We start from the raw sequence: 15,850 nt of genomic DNA on the forward strand, positions 1-15,850 counted from the left end.
GGATATTTGACCTGTATTTGGCTTTTATCACGCCTGGGAAGGTTACGGGTATCGAAACAGCAATTCCACGCTAGCGCACTGCGCTGCGAAGACTTTACCCGATGGATGACGCTTAGGCACGGCAATAGCCGGTATGAAATCAGAGACGTACAGTACGTTTCTTCCAAGGTCATATACATCGGGCACAAAGAAGATAATGAAGTGTCTCTCAAGGACAAGTACGTGTTGATTTATAGTCAATGAACATTATCGGAACGAGTAAGCAGGATCCCTGAACGGAATACGTTTCTAGCCAAACTGGCGAGTGTTTGATCTCGACCTTGGAATAGAAATGCCAAAATGAGTAGCCTGGTAGAGATGTCGGAAACTGAACTAAATCAAATCTATTCATTTGCAATACAGCTAGCTAAGGATGCTGGTAATTTGCTCATAGAAGCGCTTCACTCCAGAAGGCAAGATATTGACTCGAGAGAAGACCTGACGGAGAAGCTCAATGCTGTCGATATAGTTACCAAGACCGATACAGAAGTCGAGCAGTTCATCCACGCCTCCATATCTCAGAGATATCCAGACCACGATTTCGTCGGCGAGGAAAGCTATTCCCAAGGTTCTACAAAAGACTATCTTGTTACAGATAGACCAACCTGGATTGTCGACCCGCTGGATGGCACAGTCAACTTTACTCACGCCTTCCCTATGTTTTGTGTTAGTATCGCACTGGTGGTGAGACAAAAGCCAGTCATCGGCGTGATTTGTGCGCCGATGCTGAACCAACTGTTCTCGGCGTGTCAAAGCAAAGGTGCTTGGCTAAATGAAAGGACACGGTTACCATTGCTCGGCCAGAGTATTGGACCACTACCAAAGAATGCTCCCGGAAAATGCATCTTCTCCTGTGAATGGGGCAAAGATCGGAGAGATTCGCCCGAAGGCAATCTGCATCGTAAAGTCAACACTTTCGTGAACATGGCTTCAGAACCCAACGGACGAGGAGGCAAAGGTGGAATGGTACATGGTGTGAGAAGTCTTGGAAGTGCCACACTCGATTTAGCCTATATCGCCATGGGATCTTGTGATCTGTGGTGGGAAGGTGGGTGTTGGGAGTGGGATGTCGCTGCCGGTATTTGCCTTGTAGAAGAGGCTGGTGGTTTGATCACAACTGCCAACCCACCCAATGACTGGCGGACCTGTACCATTGAGCCAGCAAAGCTTGGTGGAAGGCTTTATCTTGCTGTCAGACCCGCATTTGATGGACCAGAGGAAACGGCAAGACAGTCACAGGAGAGAGCGATTCGAGAAGTTTGGAAGAGAGCAAACAAGCTCGATTACTCGAGGCCTGGTGTAGTGTAAACTGGCCTCGAGCGGCATCAAGGCGGCTGGCCAGTAAAGGTCCAGGATTGTCGATTGCTTGACAAAGGCATGCTGCTGTCTACTGGTAAGAGCCGCTCAGGGTCGTTACAGAAATCCATGAAAGCCGACTCGTCTGAGAAGCCAAAATCTTTCAGCCCCATGGCACGTTCATTTGCCCATTCACTTGTGTCAAGTTGAGCCATCTCGTGAAAAATGGCGTCAACTTCATCTCCGGCGAAACTTGGCGAAGTAATGGGGAATGCTGCGCCAGAGACTAAGCTATCACCAACCAGATCGACTCCGGACCAAGGGCCTTGGCCGAGGGCATTCTGATTGGCCTCCGGGAAGAACGATTGCGTGGGTGCCAACGGGATCTGGGATGTTGATCGAGTCCCGATAGTGGTAGGAAAAGCTTCCTGAGGCTCTGTCTGGCTGTGCACTGCCACATCTGTGACAACATAATCGTCGTTGTACATGGTTCGGCGTGCTCCAGAAGACTCAGTGCCAGGCGTTGATATGGCCTTTCTGCTATGGAAGGAAGCCCAGATATTAGACAAACGAGCTCGGAAGTCAGATATGGTGAATACGAAGTCTTGATAAGTTGGAGAAGATGCTGAGGAGCCGAATGAAATTCTTGCACCTGCGGCGACGTCAATAGCGAGATTCAGAATATCAGCAAATAATGGTGGCATGCGAGTGAGACCAATGTTGACAGATTTCTCACAAATTTCAAATAACCCTAATACGTTAATCGTTAACGACATAAGGTCGAACTGGACCGCGTCCTGCTCGGCCAGTCGTGAAACGAGTCGCAGCTGAGCGAACAGCAAGCCGATTTGAAAATAGACGTGGTGAGGTGGACTCTCGACTGTCGGGCTACCAATACCGAGGTTGAAGTGTTCTTGAGCCAAATTGTGGATTGACGTGAGCTTGGACTGAATGTAGGACGGGTCCATAGACGCTGCATTGTCTGTGAGAGCGTCGTGCAGAATGAGGAAGACGCTGGTTAGGCGATTGAAGATGCTGCGAGCGAACGATGGTCCTTGACTGCTGCCCCAAGACTCCCACTCCTCGAATCCGTCTTCATCTAGCATATGATCAACCAGACTGGGTAAGAATAGTGGTCGAGTGTTGTCAAAGTGTACGTTCAGCAGAGTCTCTAGAATAAAACACCCTTGGAAGGCTCCTCTCCTCTGCTGTGAGTGCTCAGCTTGAACGTTCTTGGCGAGCAAAATGCGGACTGCTCTGCCAGTGCACATCCACGCACCTACCCATTGTCCGTTCCCAAGGCGCAGCAGAGACAAGATCACAAGCGCCTGAGCTTGCATCACGTCGAAATCTTGGACATCCTCAGCATTAGTGTAGGGAGTTGGAATGTACTTCAGTGAAATTTCCGAGTAACGCCGACTGAGGGCTTGCTTGTCCTGCATATCCGCGTCTAACTGGACAGTGTATGCTAGGATAGCCCAGATCAGTGCTTGTCCTCCATCGTGCTGTTTCTGTCCCAGGGTCCTCCTCGAATACGCGTAATACTCTTTCAGAACTGATGGCCGGTCAAGTATAGGAAACCAGCAGTGAACATGAGTGAAGTATAGGTCAATCAATCCTTTACTATTCGATGGCAACTTTGTTGTAGGTAAGGGCTGTGCCGTCTGCTCTTGGCCGTCTGTAACATGTTGTCCCGTCATCGTGTATAGTAGTTGTTCTTGTGTAATTCGGAACTGGTTCGCTCTCAATTGTTGCAGTACTGTGTCTAATTCAGGTGGACTCTCGGAACTATCGTCGTCACGCTTTCGCTTTGGACCGCTATAGTTCGAAGCAGTATCTCGTAGGAATCCGTCTAGTTGATGATACAAGTCTGAGTCCTTCCAACTAGAGTATAAGCCGTCTCCTTTCGAGGTGTTCCATAGCTTGCGAAGCTCTTCGTCCTTGAGTAGACTTGTCAGGACTGGCTCCAAACCGTCTATTGTTTGACAACTGCAAAGTTTTAGCTAGTGACTTGACCGTTGAGTGTACTTACGCCAAAGTAATGAGCTTCTCGAAGCCTCGCACGTAACCTTCGGGCAAGCCACGTTTCTTCGTGGTGGCCTCGTACGAGCAAGGCTTGTTCGCAGTCTGACAATTCGTGCATGGTTGAGATCCGTCACAGCGATCTTTGCGTAGACGGCATCGACTGCAGGCTTTCGAAACACGTTTACGATCATCCTCGTTGTCGTTACCCTGCTCGGTCGACCTAATGACAGGACCTGTCGACATACTCGTGGAATTCGTACAACCTCACGGCCATGTTTCCGCCAGTTCCAGATGTCATCCGCCTACGAAGGCTGATGACTAGCATATATCCCGAATTCGTGATGCATCGAAAACCAGTCTGAGTAGCTGTTCCAGGTACCAAGGAGCATAATTGCGGGGCTTTACATGGCGGAAAGTCTCGTCCGGAAGGTCACACGGTCGTGTGGGAAAGGAAGGCACTACTCAAGTACGGCCAGAGTCATTTCATTCACATTGTGCTCATGCCCTTGATGTAGCAGAGCACTCGATTCTCGTTTCCAACAGCTCCAGTCCAAATACACTCAATACACCAGCAGTCCGCTTGCATTAGGTCAATCAGCCATGTCCATCGTCTCTCTTCAGCGGCTTCAACACGTATACAAAAACATATAAACGATCCAAAAGCATGTCTGTTTTGAAAGTAATACCTTTATTTATGCGGAACGACTGCAAGTCATGTCAGCTCTAGTTGTCCCTAACCTCAATCATGAACGATCCAGTAGTCGTCGCAGCTCGCCAAATCCTACCTCGCCACGTGTTGGACACAAAAGACAACGAAATGGCGAAGCCGTCGAAGTTACTGCTAACAGTGGTATGCAAACCCCAATCACTGCTGAACCAGGGAGTGCTCAAAGACCAAGATTCACCGCGGATGCCTCTATTGTCCTGGTCGGTATTCGGGGCTCAGGCAAACGTTCGCTTGGGTTCATAGCTGCCGCTGCTCTAGGACGACGCTTTGTCACGGAAGATCATTACTTTCAGAATGCCACTGGATTCTCACGACAAGACTATTTACGAATCCACGGTAGCGAAGAGTTTCACAAACAAGATGTGGAGATCTCGAGAAGCATGCTCGAGGAAAATCGCTCAGGATGTGTCATCGATTGTGGTCTTGGTAGTCTGACTCGTGCATTACAGGACTATTTGAAAACCTATTGCCAGACCAACCAGGTGATCTACGTGCAAAGAGACATGGCTAGTGTCACGAAATTGTTGCGATTGAGTGAAAGATCAGCACAGATGCTCGAAGCTGGCGACACCAGTCACCGAAAATGTTCGAATTTCGAATTCTTCAACTTGGAAGATGTTACCACGAACTCGCTTGAGAGTGACGATGATCGAGGTTCACCTACTTACTCTTTCAAGCTGCGAGACGCTCAAATCGATTTCTCGAATTTTGTACAACGTTTGACTGCGCAAGAGGAGGCGAGTAACCAGGATAAACCGTCAGCCTTCTCAAGAACCATGCCCATAGAGGAGAAACTCTTCACCCATGCTTTATTTGTTCATCTGTCGACATATAGGCATGGTCGAATCGATTTCTCAGCTCTGCAAGGTGGCGGCGATGTTGTCGAGGTCAGGATTGACGAGTGGCAGGAGGGCTCACCTCGTTTGATCAGTCAACTCGTTGCAGAGATCAGAAGATATCTGAGAGTACCTATCATATGCTCAGCTACATCCATCAACTCGCATTTTCACGTCAACACCTACTTCGCCGCTCTTAGGCATGGCCTGAGGCTAGTACCAGATTCGATGGTTGTCGACCTAGCACTCGAAAAGAATTGGCTTGCGGAGTTCGTCGAAAGAAGATGCTGTACACAGATCGTTGGTGCGATCAGGTCTCCGAGGGCCGATCTGTTGCTTGCTGCGAGCGATCAGGTAATTGTCCAGGTAGAGAAGGCACTTAATCTTGGTATAAAGCTCGTGCGTCTTTCAGCGCCGGCAGTCACCAGATCTGATAGTGACCATTTTGAGCAGTTTTTGCGTGGTCTTAGACACAGGTATTCATCCAGAGTACACTTCAGTGCCTATCTCGAGGATAGACTAGGACGGACGACCCAAGTTTTCAACCATATTCTGACACCTGTAACTCACAAGGCACTGAGAGTCGATACTAGCTCGACAATGGACCTAGTACCGCAGATTACCGCCTATGAGGCCATACAAGCCCTGTTTTCCAGCTTCAGCCTCGATCCCCTCCATTTCTATGTATTTGGCGCCAATGTGTCCAGCTCGCTGTCGCCAACCATGCACAATGCGGCCTACAAAGCAATAGGATTGTGGCATGACTACACACCGATCAATGTTGACGGCTGGGAAGAAATTCAGTCACGAGCACGGATGATCGATTTTGGTGGGGCCAGTATCGCCCAGCCTTACAAGGTGAGGATCGTTGACCAACTCACCAGTTTGAGCGAACATGCTCAAGCTATCGGTGCTATTAACACCCTCATTCCTCTTCGTCGTGAGCATGGTCAGATGAATCACAACCCCAATCAGGCGTTGTACAGAAACAGGGCGGGCTTCGTCTTCGGCTTTCATGGAGACAATAGTGACTGGATATCTATACAGAAAATGCTGAGCAAGAACTTGTCGCCTCGTAACGTTATTCATAATAAAAGCACAGCGCTTATTGTTGGAGCTGGTGGCATGGCACGAGCAGCAGTCTACGCGCTGCTCCAAATGGGATGTCGTGCTATCTTTGTTTACAATCGTACTGTCGCTAATGCTCGAATATTGTCCGAATATTTCTCTCGGTGGGCTGCCGCTCAAAGTTCTTCTAGCTCAGCTCAGGTACGGATAATTAAGGGCACCAATGAACCGTGGCCGGCTGGATTTGCCCAACCCACAACAATCATATCGTGTGTTACGCACGAGAGGCTGCCTGGTGAGGAGCACGTATCCGATTTCACTGTCCCAGAACAGTGGCTTGGCTCAGAAACTGGAGGTACGGCTGTTGAGCAAGCATACTACATCAATACTCCTTTTACCGAACAGATCAAGCAGCTGCGTGCGACAACTGGTAAGCCATGGGTCGTCGTGGATGGGTTGGAGGTTCTACATGAACAAGCCGCAGCACAATTCGAGATCATGACCGGCAAGAATGCTCCACGGATGGTCATGTGGAACGCGCTCCAAGATGCAGTCACAGCAAGTGGTGGTAAAGTGTGAAATCTAGAAAAATTTGCTACGTGAATCTTGAGAAGATGGACTGCTCAATGTACATACAAGCATCACTTGCATCACAGTTTGTGCCGTTGTGCTTGCACATCCTTCACCTTTTGGCTAATGCTTTGCCTTAAGTGATCATCAATCTCAACGCCAGTCCAGAGACGTGCTTGAGCCAATCCCTGGCCAATCATAGCCTCGATGCCACCAACTACCTGCCAACCGGCATTGTTCGCAAGCGTCGAGATGGCAGTGTCTGGACTTGGGTGGTAGCACATTTCTAGCAATGGACTACCGGCAGCTCCTCTTTGCAGAAATATCTGCAATATTTGTCTGGCAGTCAACTCGCTTGTTGTTGTCGGAGCAAAATCTGGCACAGCACTGACTGCAATGCTTGGCGGTGGCAGAGACCGAGCCTCTTGTACTGTGGCGACGTGTATGAGCCCTTGTGCTGATCCTTTTGAAGCATACTCCATGATGACCGAGTCCACCTCGGCTTTGTCTCTGTTGACAATATATACTGTGGAACAGCCCAGCAGATCTCGTAGTGCATAAACAGCGGCTCGGCATGTACCACCACCGCCGACAACAAGACCTGGCCTGCCACGCCATGATTCACCAGTCACATTGTTTAGAAAAGCATCTCGTATACCAATGACATCAGTGTTGGTCCCAATATATCGTCGTCTGCCATCTGGACCGTTTCGATAGAAGATAGTATTGATGGCTCCAACAGCTTGCCCAGCTGCCTCAAGCTCGTCAAGATATGGGATTACTGCAACCTTGAAAGGCATTGTCACGCCAGATCCCATGGACCTTGTGTCTGACTTTAGATATCGCATGAATGCCGCGAGGTCGTCGGTTTCGGCGAGCACTTGACCCCACCTCTTGCCCATCGATGAATATATGGCATGGTGCAGAGTTGGCGATTGAGAATGTGCAATGGGATTGCCAACCAGGTAGGCGCGTCTGTCGAGATGTAGGACCGATGGTTCTTCGAAATCGGACTTGGACCTAATCTGCTTCTCGTGCAAGCTTGCAGCTTTGCTTATATGAGGAATAGTTGCCATCTTCGGACGGCACCTATTGTAGTCTGGGCAAGAGTGGGCGACCTGCGCTACAAGAAAGTCTATGGTTTGACTTTTCTTGGAATACAGCTTTTACAAAACGTTGACCTTTGTTCTGATTTTGCTTGTGAAGCACGTACAATAGAAACTCGTTTCGACTTCTGAGATACCTCAGTTTAATGCCGACTTTAAGGTCAATCAGTGTTTGAAGATCAAAAATTGTCCTTAGCCAGCGATGCGACCCGGAGAAGAACTGCTTTGCAACATGAACTGAGGAGTTCCTCGGGGCCCAGGTTGTACGATTAAACCTTGCCAGCTCGAGCCCTGGCTGCTGCGGGAAAACACTTTGGAAGAATGTGCAGATCGTGAGCGGCAGAATACTTTTCCAGCTCTTTGCAGCTCTTTGCCGCCATGGCGTTCGAGAGCAACCAATCAGACCTTTACGTTACTCGGACCGAGCGCCTGTCTCAGTGGACGAAAAGCACACTTCCTGAAACTGCGGAGGAGGCTAACGAACTAGAACATCTGGGGACCCCATTTCTTGCCTCCAGTTCGACGAAGCAGAATTTTATATACATGTGAAGCACACACCGTTTTTGTTCGTTCTCTCCAGAGCTTTCCACTTCTGTCAGTCTACACAATACAAGAAGGACTTGCTGCCTTCAACATCATAATATTTCGAATCCTAGCTTTAGCAGCATACAACATCTACACACCTCTAAACACTGAATCTCCTCGAGCTTGACTGCGATCATGGGTCTTCTAAACAAGGTCGAGGATAGACCAACGCCATCCAATGTCTACAACTGGCGCATCTACTTCTCAGCCTTCGTGGCTGGTTCTGCTGCCATCATGATCGGCTACGACTCAGCCTTCATTGGTGGTACACTAGCACTCAAGTCTTTCACGACAGAATTCAACTTTGCCGCAATGTCAACGTCACACCTCAATTTGATCAAGGCCAATATTGTCTCATGCTACCAGGCAGGTGCCTTCTTTGGTGCTTTCTTCGCCTATCCATTTGGTCATTTCCTCGGCCGAAAGAAGGGTCTTGCTATCTTCGCTGCAATCTTCACACTTGGTGCTGGTCTCATGCTGGGAGTGAACGGCGACCGCGGTCTTGGCCTCCTATATGGTGGTCGAGTGCTTGCAGGTATTGGTGTTGGTGGTGCTTCCAATCTGTCACCTATCTTCTGTGCCGAAATTGCTCCTCCCGCTATTCGAGGTCGACTTGTTGGTCTTTACGAACTATCCTGGCAGATTGGTGGTCTTGTAGGCTTCTGGATCAATTATGGAGTTGATCAGACAATGGCGCCTTCTCGTCGTCAGTGGATCATCCCCTTTGCCGTTCAATTGATTCCGGCTGGTATGCTCTTCGGCGGTATTTTCCTGATCAAAGAATCTCCACGATGGCTCTTCATGCGCGGCAGACGTGAAGAAGGTATCAGAAACCTGTGCTGGCTGCGACAGCTAGAACCCAGTGATGTCTATATCCAAGAGGAGGTCAAATATATGGATGATGCTATTGAGCACCAGAAGGCAACCGTCGGAATGGGCTTCTGGCAGCCCATCAAAAGCGTCTTCACGCAGAAGAAAGTCTTGTACCGTCTCCTACTCGGTGGTTCACTCTTCCTGTGGCAGAATGCTACCGGTATCAACGCTATCAACTATTACTCGCCCACAGTCTTCAAGTCTATCGGTGTCACTGGTACTTCCACCAGTCTTTTGACCACAGGAGTTTTCGGTGTTATCAAGACTGTCGTCACACTCATCTGGCTCTTCTACCTTATCGACAATTTTGGTCGTCGTCGGTTACTCATGTACGGTGCCCTAGCTGGTTCCGTGTGCATGTACTACATTGCCAGCTACATCGCCATTGCCAAACCTGCTCTACACCCTACAAAGGAGCTCTCACGCGGTGGTATCTCAGCCATGGTATTCTTCTATCTTTGGACTGTATCATATACTCCATCCTGGAACGGCACTCCATGGGTCTTGAACTCGGAAATGTTCGACCAGAATGTGCGCACTTTCGCACAAGCTTTTGCAGCATCGAACAACTGGCTCTGGAACTTCATGATCGCCCGCTTCACACCACAGATGTTCAGCAGCATGGGATACGGCGTGTATCTCTTTTTCGCTACTCTCATGATCTGTGCGGCTATCTTCACCTTCTTCCTCGTGCCAGAGACCAAAGGTATCCCTCTCGAGGCCATGGACAGACTATTCAGCAGAGATCTGCCGGCAAGAAAGGCACATGCTGTTGTCCTCGCTGAGATGAAGGAGGCTGACAGACAGTTCAGAAGGATGTCAAACATTGAGATTGAGAAAGGATCAGACTCTGAGTCTGCTTCACAAAAGTACGTGGTCCAAGGCAAGCACGTCGAGGCAGTCTAGAGGATAAATGGCAGAAGGTGAGGCACAAGAGAAAGCTATGATCTTTGTTTTTAAAGCGATCCGGTAGATAAATCCATATCTTTATATCTTGAAATCGATTTGGTGACGTTAAAGTGGTCGTTCATCTTGCACTGCGTGCCTGTTGACTATGAAATCTGCCGTTTGATTGCTTCCGAAACGCCAAGAACGTTCACAGCTTACCTGAAAGGATTGTCGCATCATCCTGGTTAGGTATCTAAGCTTCAATGTGTCTGCGGGACAATATCAATGTATCACTGATGCTCTACAACCGACACAAGAACGGCAAACCTGGCCGAGAGCTATATGGCAGATCCGACCTTCACAACCTTGAGCATGATAGACTCAGTGCACGCGATAGAGACAACATTGAACACTAGTCAATAGATTCCCGTGAGGGAAAAGCAGTATGCCAAGGAGACATCCCTGCGATGCCGACCAACCACAAGATGAGGAGATCTTGTTCAGTGTAATACCGTGTCATCACTACCGCTCGGTCTCATGTAAAGAAACTTGAAGAGCGGTAGGCAAGCATACCTCAATGATGTGAAAGACTCGAGGGTCCATGAGCGGATTGTATCAAGTTCGCCCCGCAACGATCATGGCACTCAAGATCGACCTTCCCTTCAGGATCTCAAACCTCAAACGTTCTTCGTAGAAGTCGTCGATCGAGGCGACGGTCTGCCGCAAGTCACGTCGAGTCATGTACAAGATACACCACGATGCACCACTAGGCAATAGCGGAATGCGGAGACTGTAGCAAGGGATCAACGCAAGAGGTCGGCAATATCCTGGCTAGAACACAACACATGTCTATCACTTCTTCGAAAGTCCGAACCTTATCCATCTCCACAATTTTAGTTGTAACCCGCCGGCGGACAAGTCTTTTGCCGATGACTATCCCTGTTCACACTTTGTTTCCATCATCGCAATGGCAGGGCACGATCTGAGGTTGAACACGAGGTTCGAGGGGATGATACGATGTCTTACGACGGCAATGAGCGGTTCTGTTCCATGGCATAATGATTGCGTTGAAGATGGTTCGGAAGATTTCAATGATGGTACCCTGGTTGGCGAGTGAATGTACCTTCCTTTTAGACAAAGTTCTTTATTGATTCTTCCTTCCACGTTGTCTGTACAGATTCAGATGTTGCTGATAAAGGATCGTCGCGAGCATTCACTGACCTACTGCGAACACGACATTCTTATACCTGCGTCGCCTGTCTACCGGTCTCGAAGTTACTCAAGATCGTGTGTCGAAACTACGTGAAGTGAGACTCTATTGGTCCGAAAATTTGAGTATCAGAGTGCTCAAGTATCTCACCTGGTCACAACAAGCATTCACCAACGATGTCTCACCAATTCGTGCCAGGCATAGCGTCGCAGTCTCTGGGCTGTCCTCAGTACCACGGCATACATGACAAACTGCAAGCAGCAGCCGGAGCCGGCCTACGATCGGTGGAGATATTCTTTGAGGACATTCGACAATTAGCCATTGCACAACGAAGCAATCCTTCGATGATACCACAATCTACTCGATCATTATCCAGAAGCACTAATACCCAGCATGCACACCTCACGAAAGAACAGCAAGAACAACTTCTTTGTGCTAGACAAATTAGAGGATGGTGCAAAGAAGCATATCGCGGGGCACGACCGCTAGACATCATATGTCTACAACCTTTCATGCACTTTGAGGGTCTGCTTGATCCCCAAGAACGCCATGCTCGCTTTGAAAAGTTGAATTTCTGGATTCAGGTTGCCGAACAGCTTGGTACAGATCTGATCCAGATACCAAGCAATTTCCTATCACAGTCAGAATGCACAGGCGACCGAAGTCGGTTGATTGCAGACCTGAGAGAAGCAGCAAAAATTGGCGCCGCTCAGAGCCCTCCTATTAGGTTCGCTTATGAAGCACTATGTTGGGGTACTCACATCAATACCTGGGATGCTGCTTGGAGTATTGTGGAAGAAGTCGATATGCTGAACTTCGGCACATGCCTTGACACGTTCAATATCGCTGGAAGAGTACATGCTGACCCGGAAGCTCTCGATGGCAAGAATGCAGATGCCGACGCAGACATGAGCAGGTCAATACAATTACTCAAAAATACCTTCAGTGACCCTGAGAAGCTGAAAAAAGTCTTCTATGTTGAGCTCTGTGATGGTGAGAGGCTTGATGCTCCCCTCGATCCTGATCATGAGTGGTACGATGCGAACCAGCCATCTCGCATGACATGGTCAAGGAATGCTAGGCTGTATCCGTTTGAGACGGACTCGAAAGAGGCAGCCGCTCAGGGTCGTCGTGCCGGCTATCTGCCAGTCACTCAGATCTTTGATGCTCTTCTCGATGTCGGGTATACAGGTTACCTGTCATTCGAAGTCTTCAACAGGTTACTGAACCAAGAAAGCTCGCAAGTTATAGCTACTCACGCTGAACGAGTCAGCATAAGCTGGGAGAGATGCGCTGAGTATATCGACAACCGACTTGCTCAGAGAGACACGCGTAATACGAAGGAGTCCACGTCTACCCCAGAAGATAACAGCCAGCTCATCTTATCCGACATCCTGGATATAGCCTCTACCAATGTCATCAGCTCAAGGTTCACTAGAGTCCCTGATTTTACAACCAACATTGCTCCTCGCTTGTGAGGCGTGTCGAACCATTAGCACATCATGTTTGTCTGGGACACGGTATAAGGTACAGGCTTAGCATAGCGTAGGGTCAGCATGGAATCTCGGCGTTCAGCCATAGGTATCAAATAAATGTAACTCTTTTCATACCATAGGCTAAAATTCTTCTGCCTTGTTCTTACATGAACATATCAAACTACACACGATCTCGACCGAGAAAGATAGGATTGACTCGAAGGTAGCCCAGCCATGCTTGTGGTTTCAATCCCGTTAGCGACGGAAGGTCTGCCGAGTCCGCTTCCTGCCTCTCGAACGGCTCATATTCGGCGTTGATCCAAAAATTTTGGACGAGTTGCGATTGGAAAGGTGCCTCACTATCGTTGACTTAGTCGAAAGACGTGTTGCACACAAGACTACCAACTTTCTGGCCTCACTATGGCTATCGAGAAGCGTAAATCCAGTGGAGATGCTGGACCACCACACAAAAAGGTCAGGAGCGACCACAACGGCGTGCATCCAGACAGACAGCGACTTCAGAATGGTAGTGGAAAGCCACAGGACGGCAAAGATGGATTTCTGAACGGTACCTACTGACCCTCTCGAATTAATATATTAGTCTGACTCATTGAACAGGAACCAGCTCGAAAGAAGCTCATTACAAGCAAAAACAACTCAGAGCCGAACGAGTCGCAGCCAAGCCAAATGCTGATAATATAGCTCGCAGCAAGAAGATCTGGGAACGGTTGAGGATCAAGAGTGCTGTGCCCAAAGATGAACGCAAGAAGCTGGTCGAAGAACTCTTTAGCATCATCACTGGCCGCGTCAAGGACTTTGTCTTCAAACACGATAGTGTCCGAGTCGTTCAATGCGCGATCAAGTACGCTACACCAGAACAGAAGACGCAGATCGCTCAAGAGTTGAAGGGCAGCTATCGAGAACTAGCTGAGAGCAAATACGCCAAATTCCTGGTTGCTAAATTGATCACCAGTGACTCGAGCGCAAAAGGCGAGAACAAAGTGCGAGATGTCGTAGTTCCTGAATTCTACGGACACGTCAAAAGAATGATCCGACATCCTGAAGCGAGCTGGATCATGGACGACATATACAGGACGATTGCCTCGCCTCAACAGAAAGCACGCCTGCTGAGGGAATGGTACGGTGGAGAATTTGCGTTACAGTCACTACAGAACAAACATGAAGAAGTTACGGCTGACCTTGCTCAGATCTTGAAGGAGAGCCCAGGCAAGAAAAGTCCGATAATGCAACAGCTAAAAGAGATGACGAACCAGCTGGTGCAGAAAAAGACCACTGGGTTCACCATGCTACATGACGCGCTGCTGCAGTACTTCCTCAACTGTAACGTCGGAAGTCCTGAGCACGGTGAGTTCCTCGAGATGTTACGAGACGACGAAGAAGGCGATCTATTCAAGAACTTGGCGTTTACAAAATCCGGCTCAAGAATCGTATGTCTTGCTCTGGCATACGGCAGCTCAAAAGATCGCCGCGTCATCCTCAAACACTACAAGACACACATGAAGCTGATGGCGGCCGACACATGGGCTCACATCGTACTTCTCGCTGCCTACGAAGTAATCGACGACACCGTCATGACCGCAAAAGCCATCTTCCCTGAACTAACAAGCAAAGACCTAGACTCCGAAGCACAACAACAAGAAACAATGAACATGGCACTAAACATCAACGCCCGCATACCACTGCTCTACTTAATGGCAGAAGACTCACCAAAATGGCTCCTCGACACCGCAGACCACGAAATGCTCAAAGAAATCCGACAAATCCGCAAAGAAACCAGCAAAAAAGACCCGTCGACGCGACGCACCGAACTGAACAAAGTACTCAGCCAGCCGCTCCTGGATTTCATCGCGTCACAAGCCGAAACACTCCTCCAATCCAGCTACGGTTGCCAATTCATCGGCGAAGTCCTCCTCGGTGCAATTGGCGACAAACAAGCCTCATTAAATACTCTCAGCTCCCTCGCGATCGAAGAACACACAGCCGAAACACTAGTCACCCCTCACGCCGGCAGACTCTACAAAACACTCGTTCAGGGTGGTCGCTTTGACCCAGTGACCAAGACAGTTACACCGAGCGATCCACCACTGGGTTTTGGCAATTTACTCTTCGATACACTCTCAAGTCACAGTGACGATACCTTACTCTCCTGGGCGACGAGTTCGAATTCCTGGTCGTTGGTGGCGATGTTGGAGAATGAGCAGTTTGAGCACAAGGAGGACTTGGTCAAGTATCTACAGACGCATGCAGGGGACCTACAGTCTCCGAAGGAGGATGGTGCTGCTAATGCTGGGACGAAAGTGTTGTTGGAGAGGATTGGAGGTAGTGTTGAGGGTGGTGGGAAAGATGCTGAGAAGGAGAGTAAGAGTGCGAAGCAGGAAGACAGTATAGTGTCAGAGATGAGTGAGACAAAGGACAAAAAACCAAAGAAGGAGAAGAAGACTACTGGCACGGCAGATAATGCTGAGGAGCAGCAACCGAAGAAGAAGAAGAGCAAGAAGTCTGTATAGAGTGAGAGAATTTTAATTGAAGTATTTCAGCGCTTTTGCAAGCTTTTATGTCTCTGATCGTTCTTCATCGGCGATTGAGACAGGAAGTACCTGACCAGTCTCCACTTATCGTGACTCTAGATTGTCAGTTCGTGTGTCCAATAATACCGCGGGTACGTTTTAGGAATCGCTTGAAGCAAAGCTCAGACGTGCGTAGACTCATTTGTTGGCGCCTTCACTAGCTGACTGCCTGTTGAACCAGCTATGGCTTTATACACTCCTGCCTCTACGCAATAGTCTTTTCAGCTCTCCCTCGTAAGATCTGTTGTAATTACTCTTTAACCAACTTCAATGCTCCCCCAGGCACTGCTCTACGGTAAACAATGAAGTGTTGCTATGCTCCATTCTCAGGGAGAGAACACGCACTGAGCTATTGCTTGCTCACGAATCAGCTATGACTCAACCGTAATCAGGTTTGCCAGCGAGACTCTTAGACAGCCGTCTGGGGACCAAAGAAGTAAAGACGAAGTCGAACTCTCATGTTTCTGAACTCAACGTCCTCTGTAGCGACATCCTGAGGCACTAAGCCCAGCGTGTATGACAGGTACCAGATCACTAGGAGTATCATCCACTAGCCAGCCAATA

The 15,850-nt window shown here is 48.9% G+C and overlaps 7 protein-coding genes across 7 annotated transcripts; 5 read left to right on the forward strand and 2 right to left on the reverse strand.

Moving 5' to 3' along the window:
• Positions 1–105: 105 nt before the first annotated feature.
• Positions 106–1,347, forward strand: LTR64_006868 (uncharacterized protein; the record flags this gene model as incomplete). The annotated part of the gene is made up of 2 exons (XM_064901194.1): positions 106–218; positions 330–1,347. 2 exons carry the CDS (start codon positions 106–108, stop codon positions 1,345–1,347), a joined length of 1,131 nt encoding a protein of 376 aa, XP_064752270.1.
• A 17-nt stretch (positions 1,348–1,364) lies between these two features.
• Positions 1,365–3,603, reverse strand: LTR64_006869 (uncharacterized protein; the record flags this gene model as incomplete). The annotated part of the gene is made up of 2 exons (XM_064901195.1): positions 1,365–3,324; positions 3,368–3,603. 2 exons carry the CDS (start codon positions 3,601–3,603, stop codon positions 1,365–1,367), a joined length of 2,196 nt encoding a protein of 731 aa, XP_064752271.1.
• A 471-nt stretch (positions 3,604–4,074) lies between these two features.
• LTR64_006870 (uncharacterized protein) lies at positions 4,075–6,570 on the forward strand (the record flags this gene model as incomplete). The annotated part of the gene is made up of 1 exon (XM_064901196.1): positions 4,075–6,570. The coding sequence occupies one exon, from the start codon at positions 4,075–4,077 to the stop codon at positions 6,568–6,570; it is 2,496 nt and encodes an 831-aa protein (XP_064752272.1).
• A 71-nt stretch (positions 6,571–6,641) lies between these two features.
• Positions 6,642–7,637, reverse strand: LTR64_006871 (uncharacterized protein; the record flags this gene model as incomplete). Its single annotated transcript, XM_064901197.1, has 1 exon — positions 6,642–7,637. One exon carries the CDS (start codon positions 7,635–7,637, stop codon positions 6,642–6,644), a length of 996 nt encoding a protein of 331 aa, XP_064752273.1.
• A 750-nt stretch (positions 7,638–8,387) lies between these two features.
• On the forward strand, positions 8,388–10,031 carry LTR64_006872 (uncharacterized protein; the record flags this gene model as incomplete). The annotated part of the gene is made up of 1 exon (XM_064901198.1): positions 8,388–10,031. The coding sequence occupies one exon, from the start codon at positions 8,388–8,390 to the stop codon at positions 10,029–10,031; it is 1,644 nt and encodes a 547-aa protein (XP_064752274.1).
• A 1,368-nt stretch (positions 10,032–11,399) lies between these two features.
• On the forward strand, positions 11,400–12,701 carry LTR64_006873 (uncharacterized protein; the record flags this gene model as incomplete). Its single annotated transcript, XM_064901199.1, has 1 exon — positions 11,400–12,701. One exon carries the CDS (start codon positions 11,400–11,402, stop codon positions 12,699–12,701), a length of 1,302 nt encoding a protein of 433 aa, XP_064752275.1.
• Positions 12,702–13,118: 417 nt separating this feature from the next.
• puf6 (Pumilio y domain member 6) lies at positions 13,119–15,226 on the forward strand (the record flags this gene model as incomplete). Its single annotated transcript, XM_064901200.1, has 2 exons — positions 13,119–13,266; positions 13,317–15,226. 2 exons carry the CDS (start codon positions 13,119–13,121, stop codon positions 15,224–15,226), a joined length of 2,058 nt encoding a protein of 685 aa, XP_064752276.1.
• Between the last annotated feature and the right edge of the window lie 624 nt (positions 15,227–15,850).

The sequence above is a fragment of the Lithohypha guttulata genome (genome assembly GCF_036872675.1).
Source record: "Lithohypha guttulata strain CCFEE 5908 chromosome Unknown scaffold_5, whole genome shotgun sequence".
In the NCBI taxonomy this organism is placed as follows: domain Eukaryota; kingdom Fungi; phylum Ascomycota; class Eurotiomycetes; order Chaetothyriales; family Trichomeriaceae; genus Lithohypha; species Lithohypha guttulata.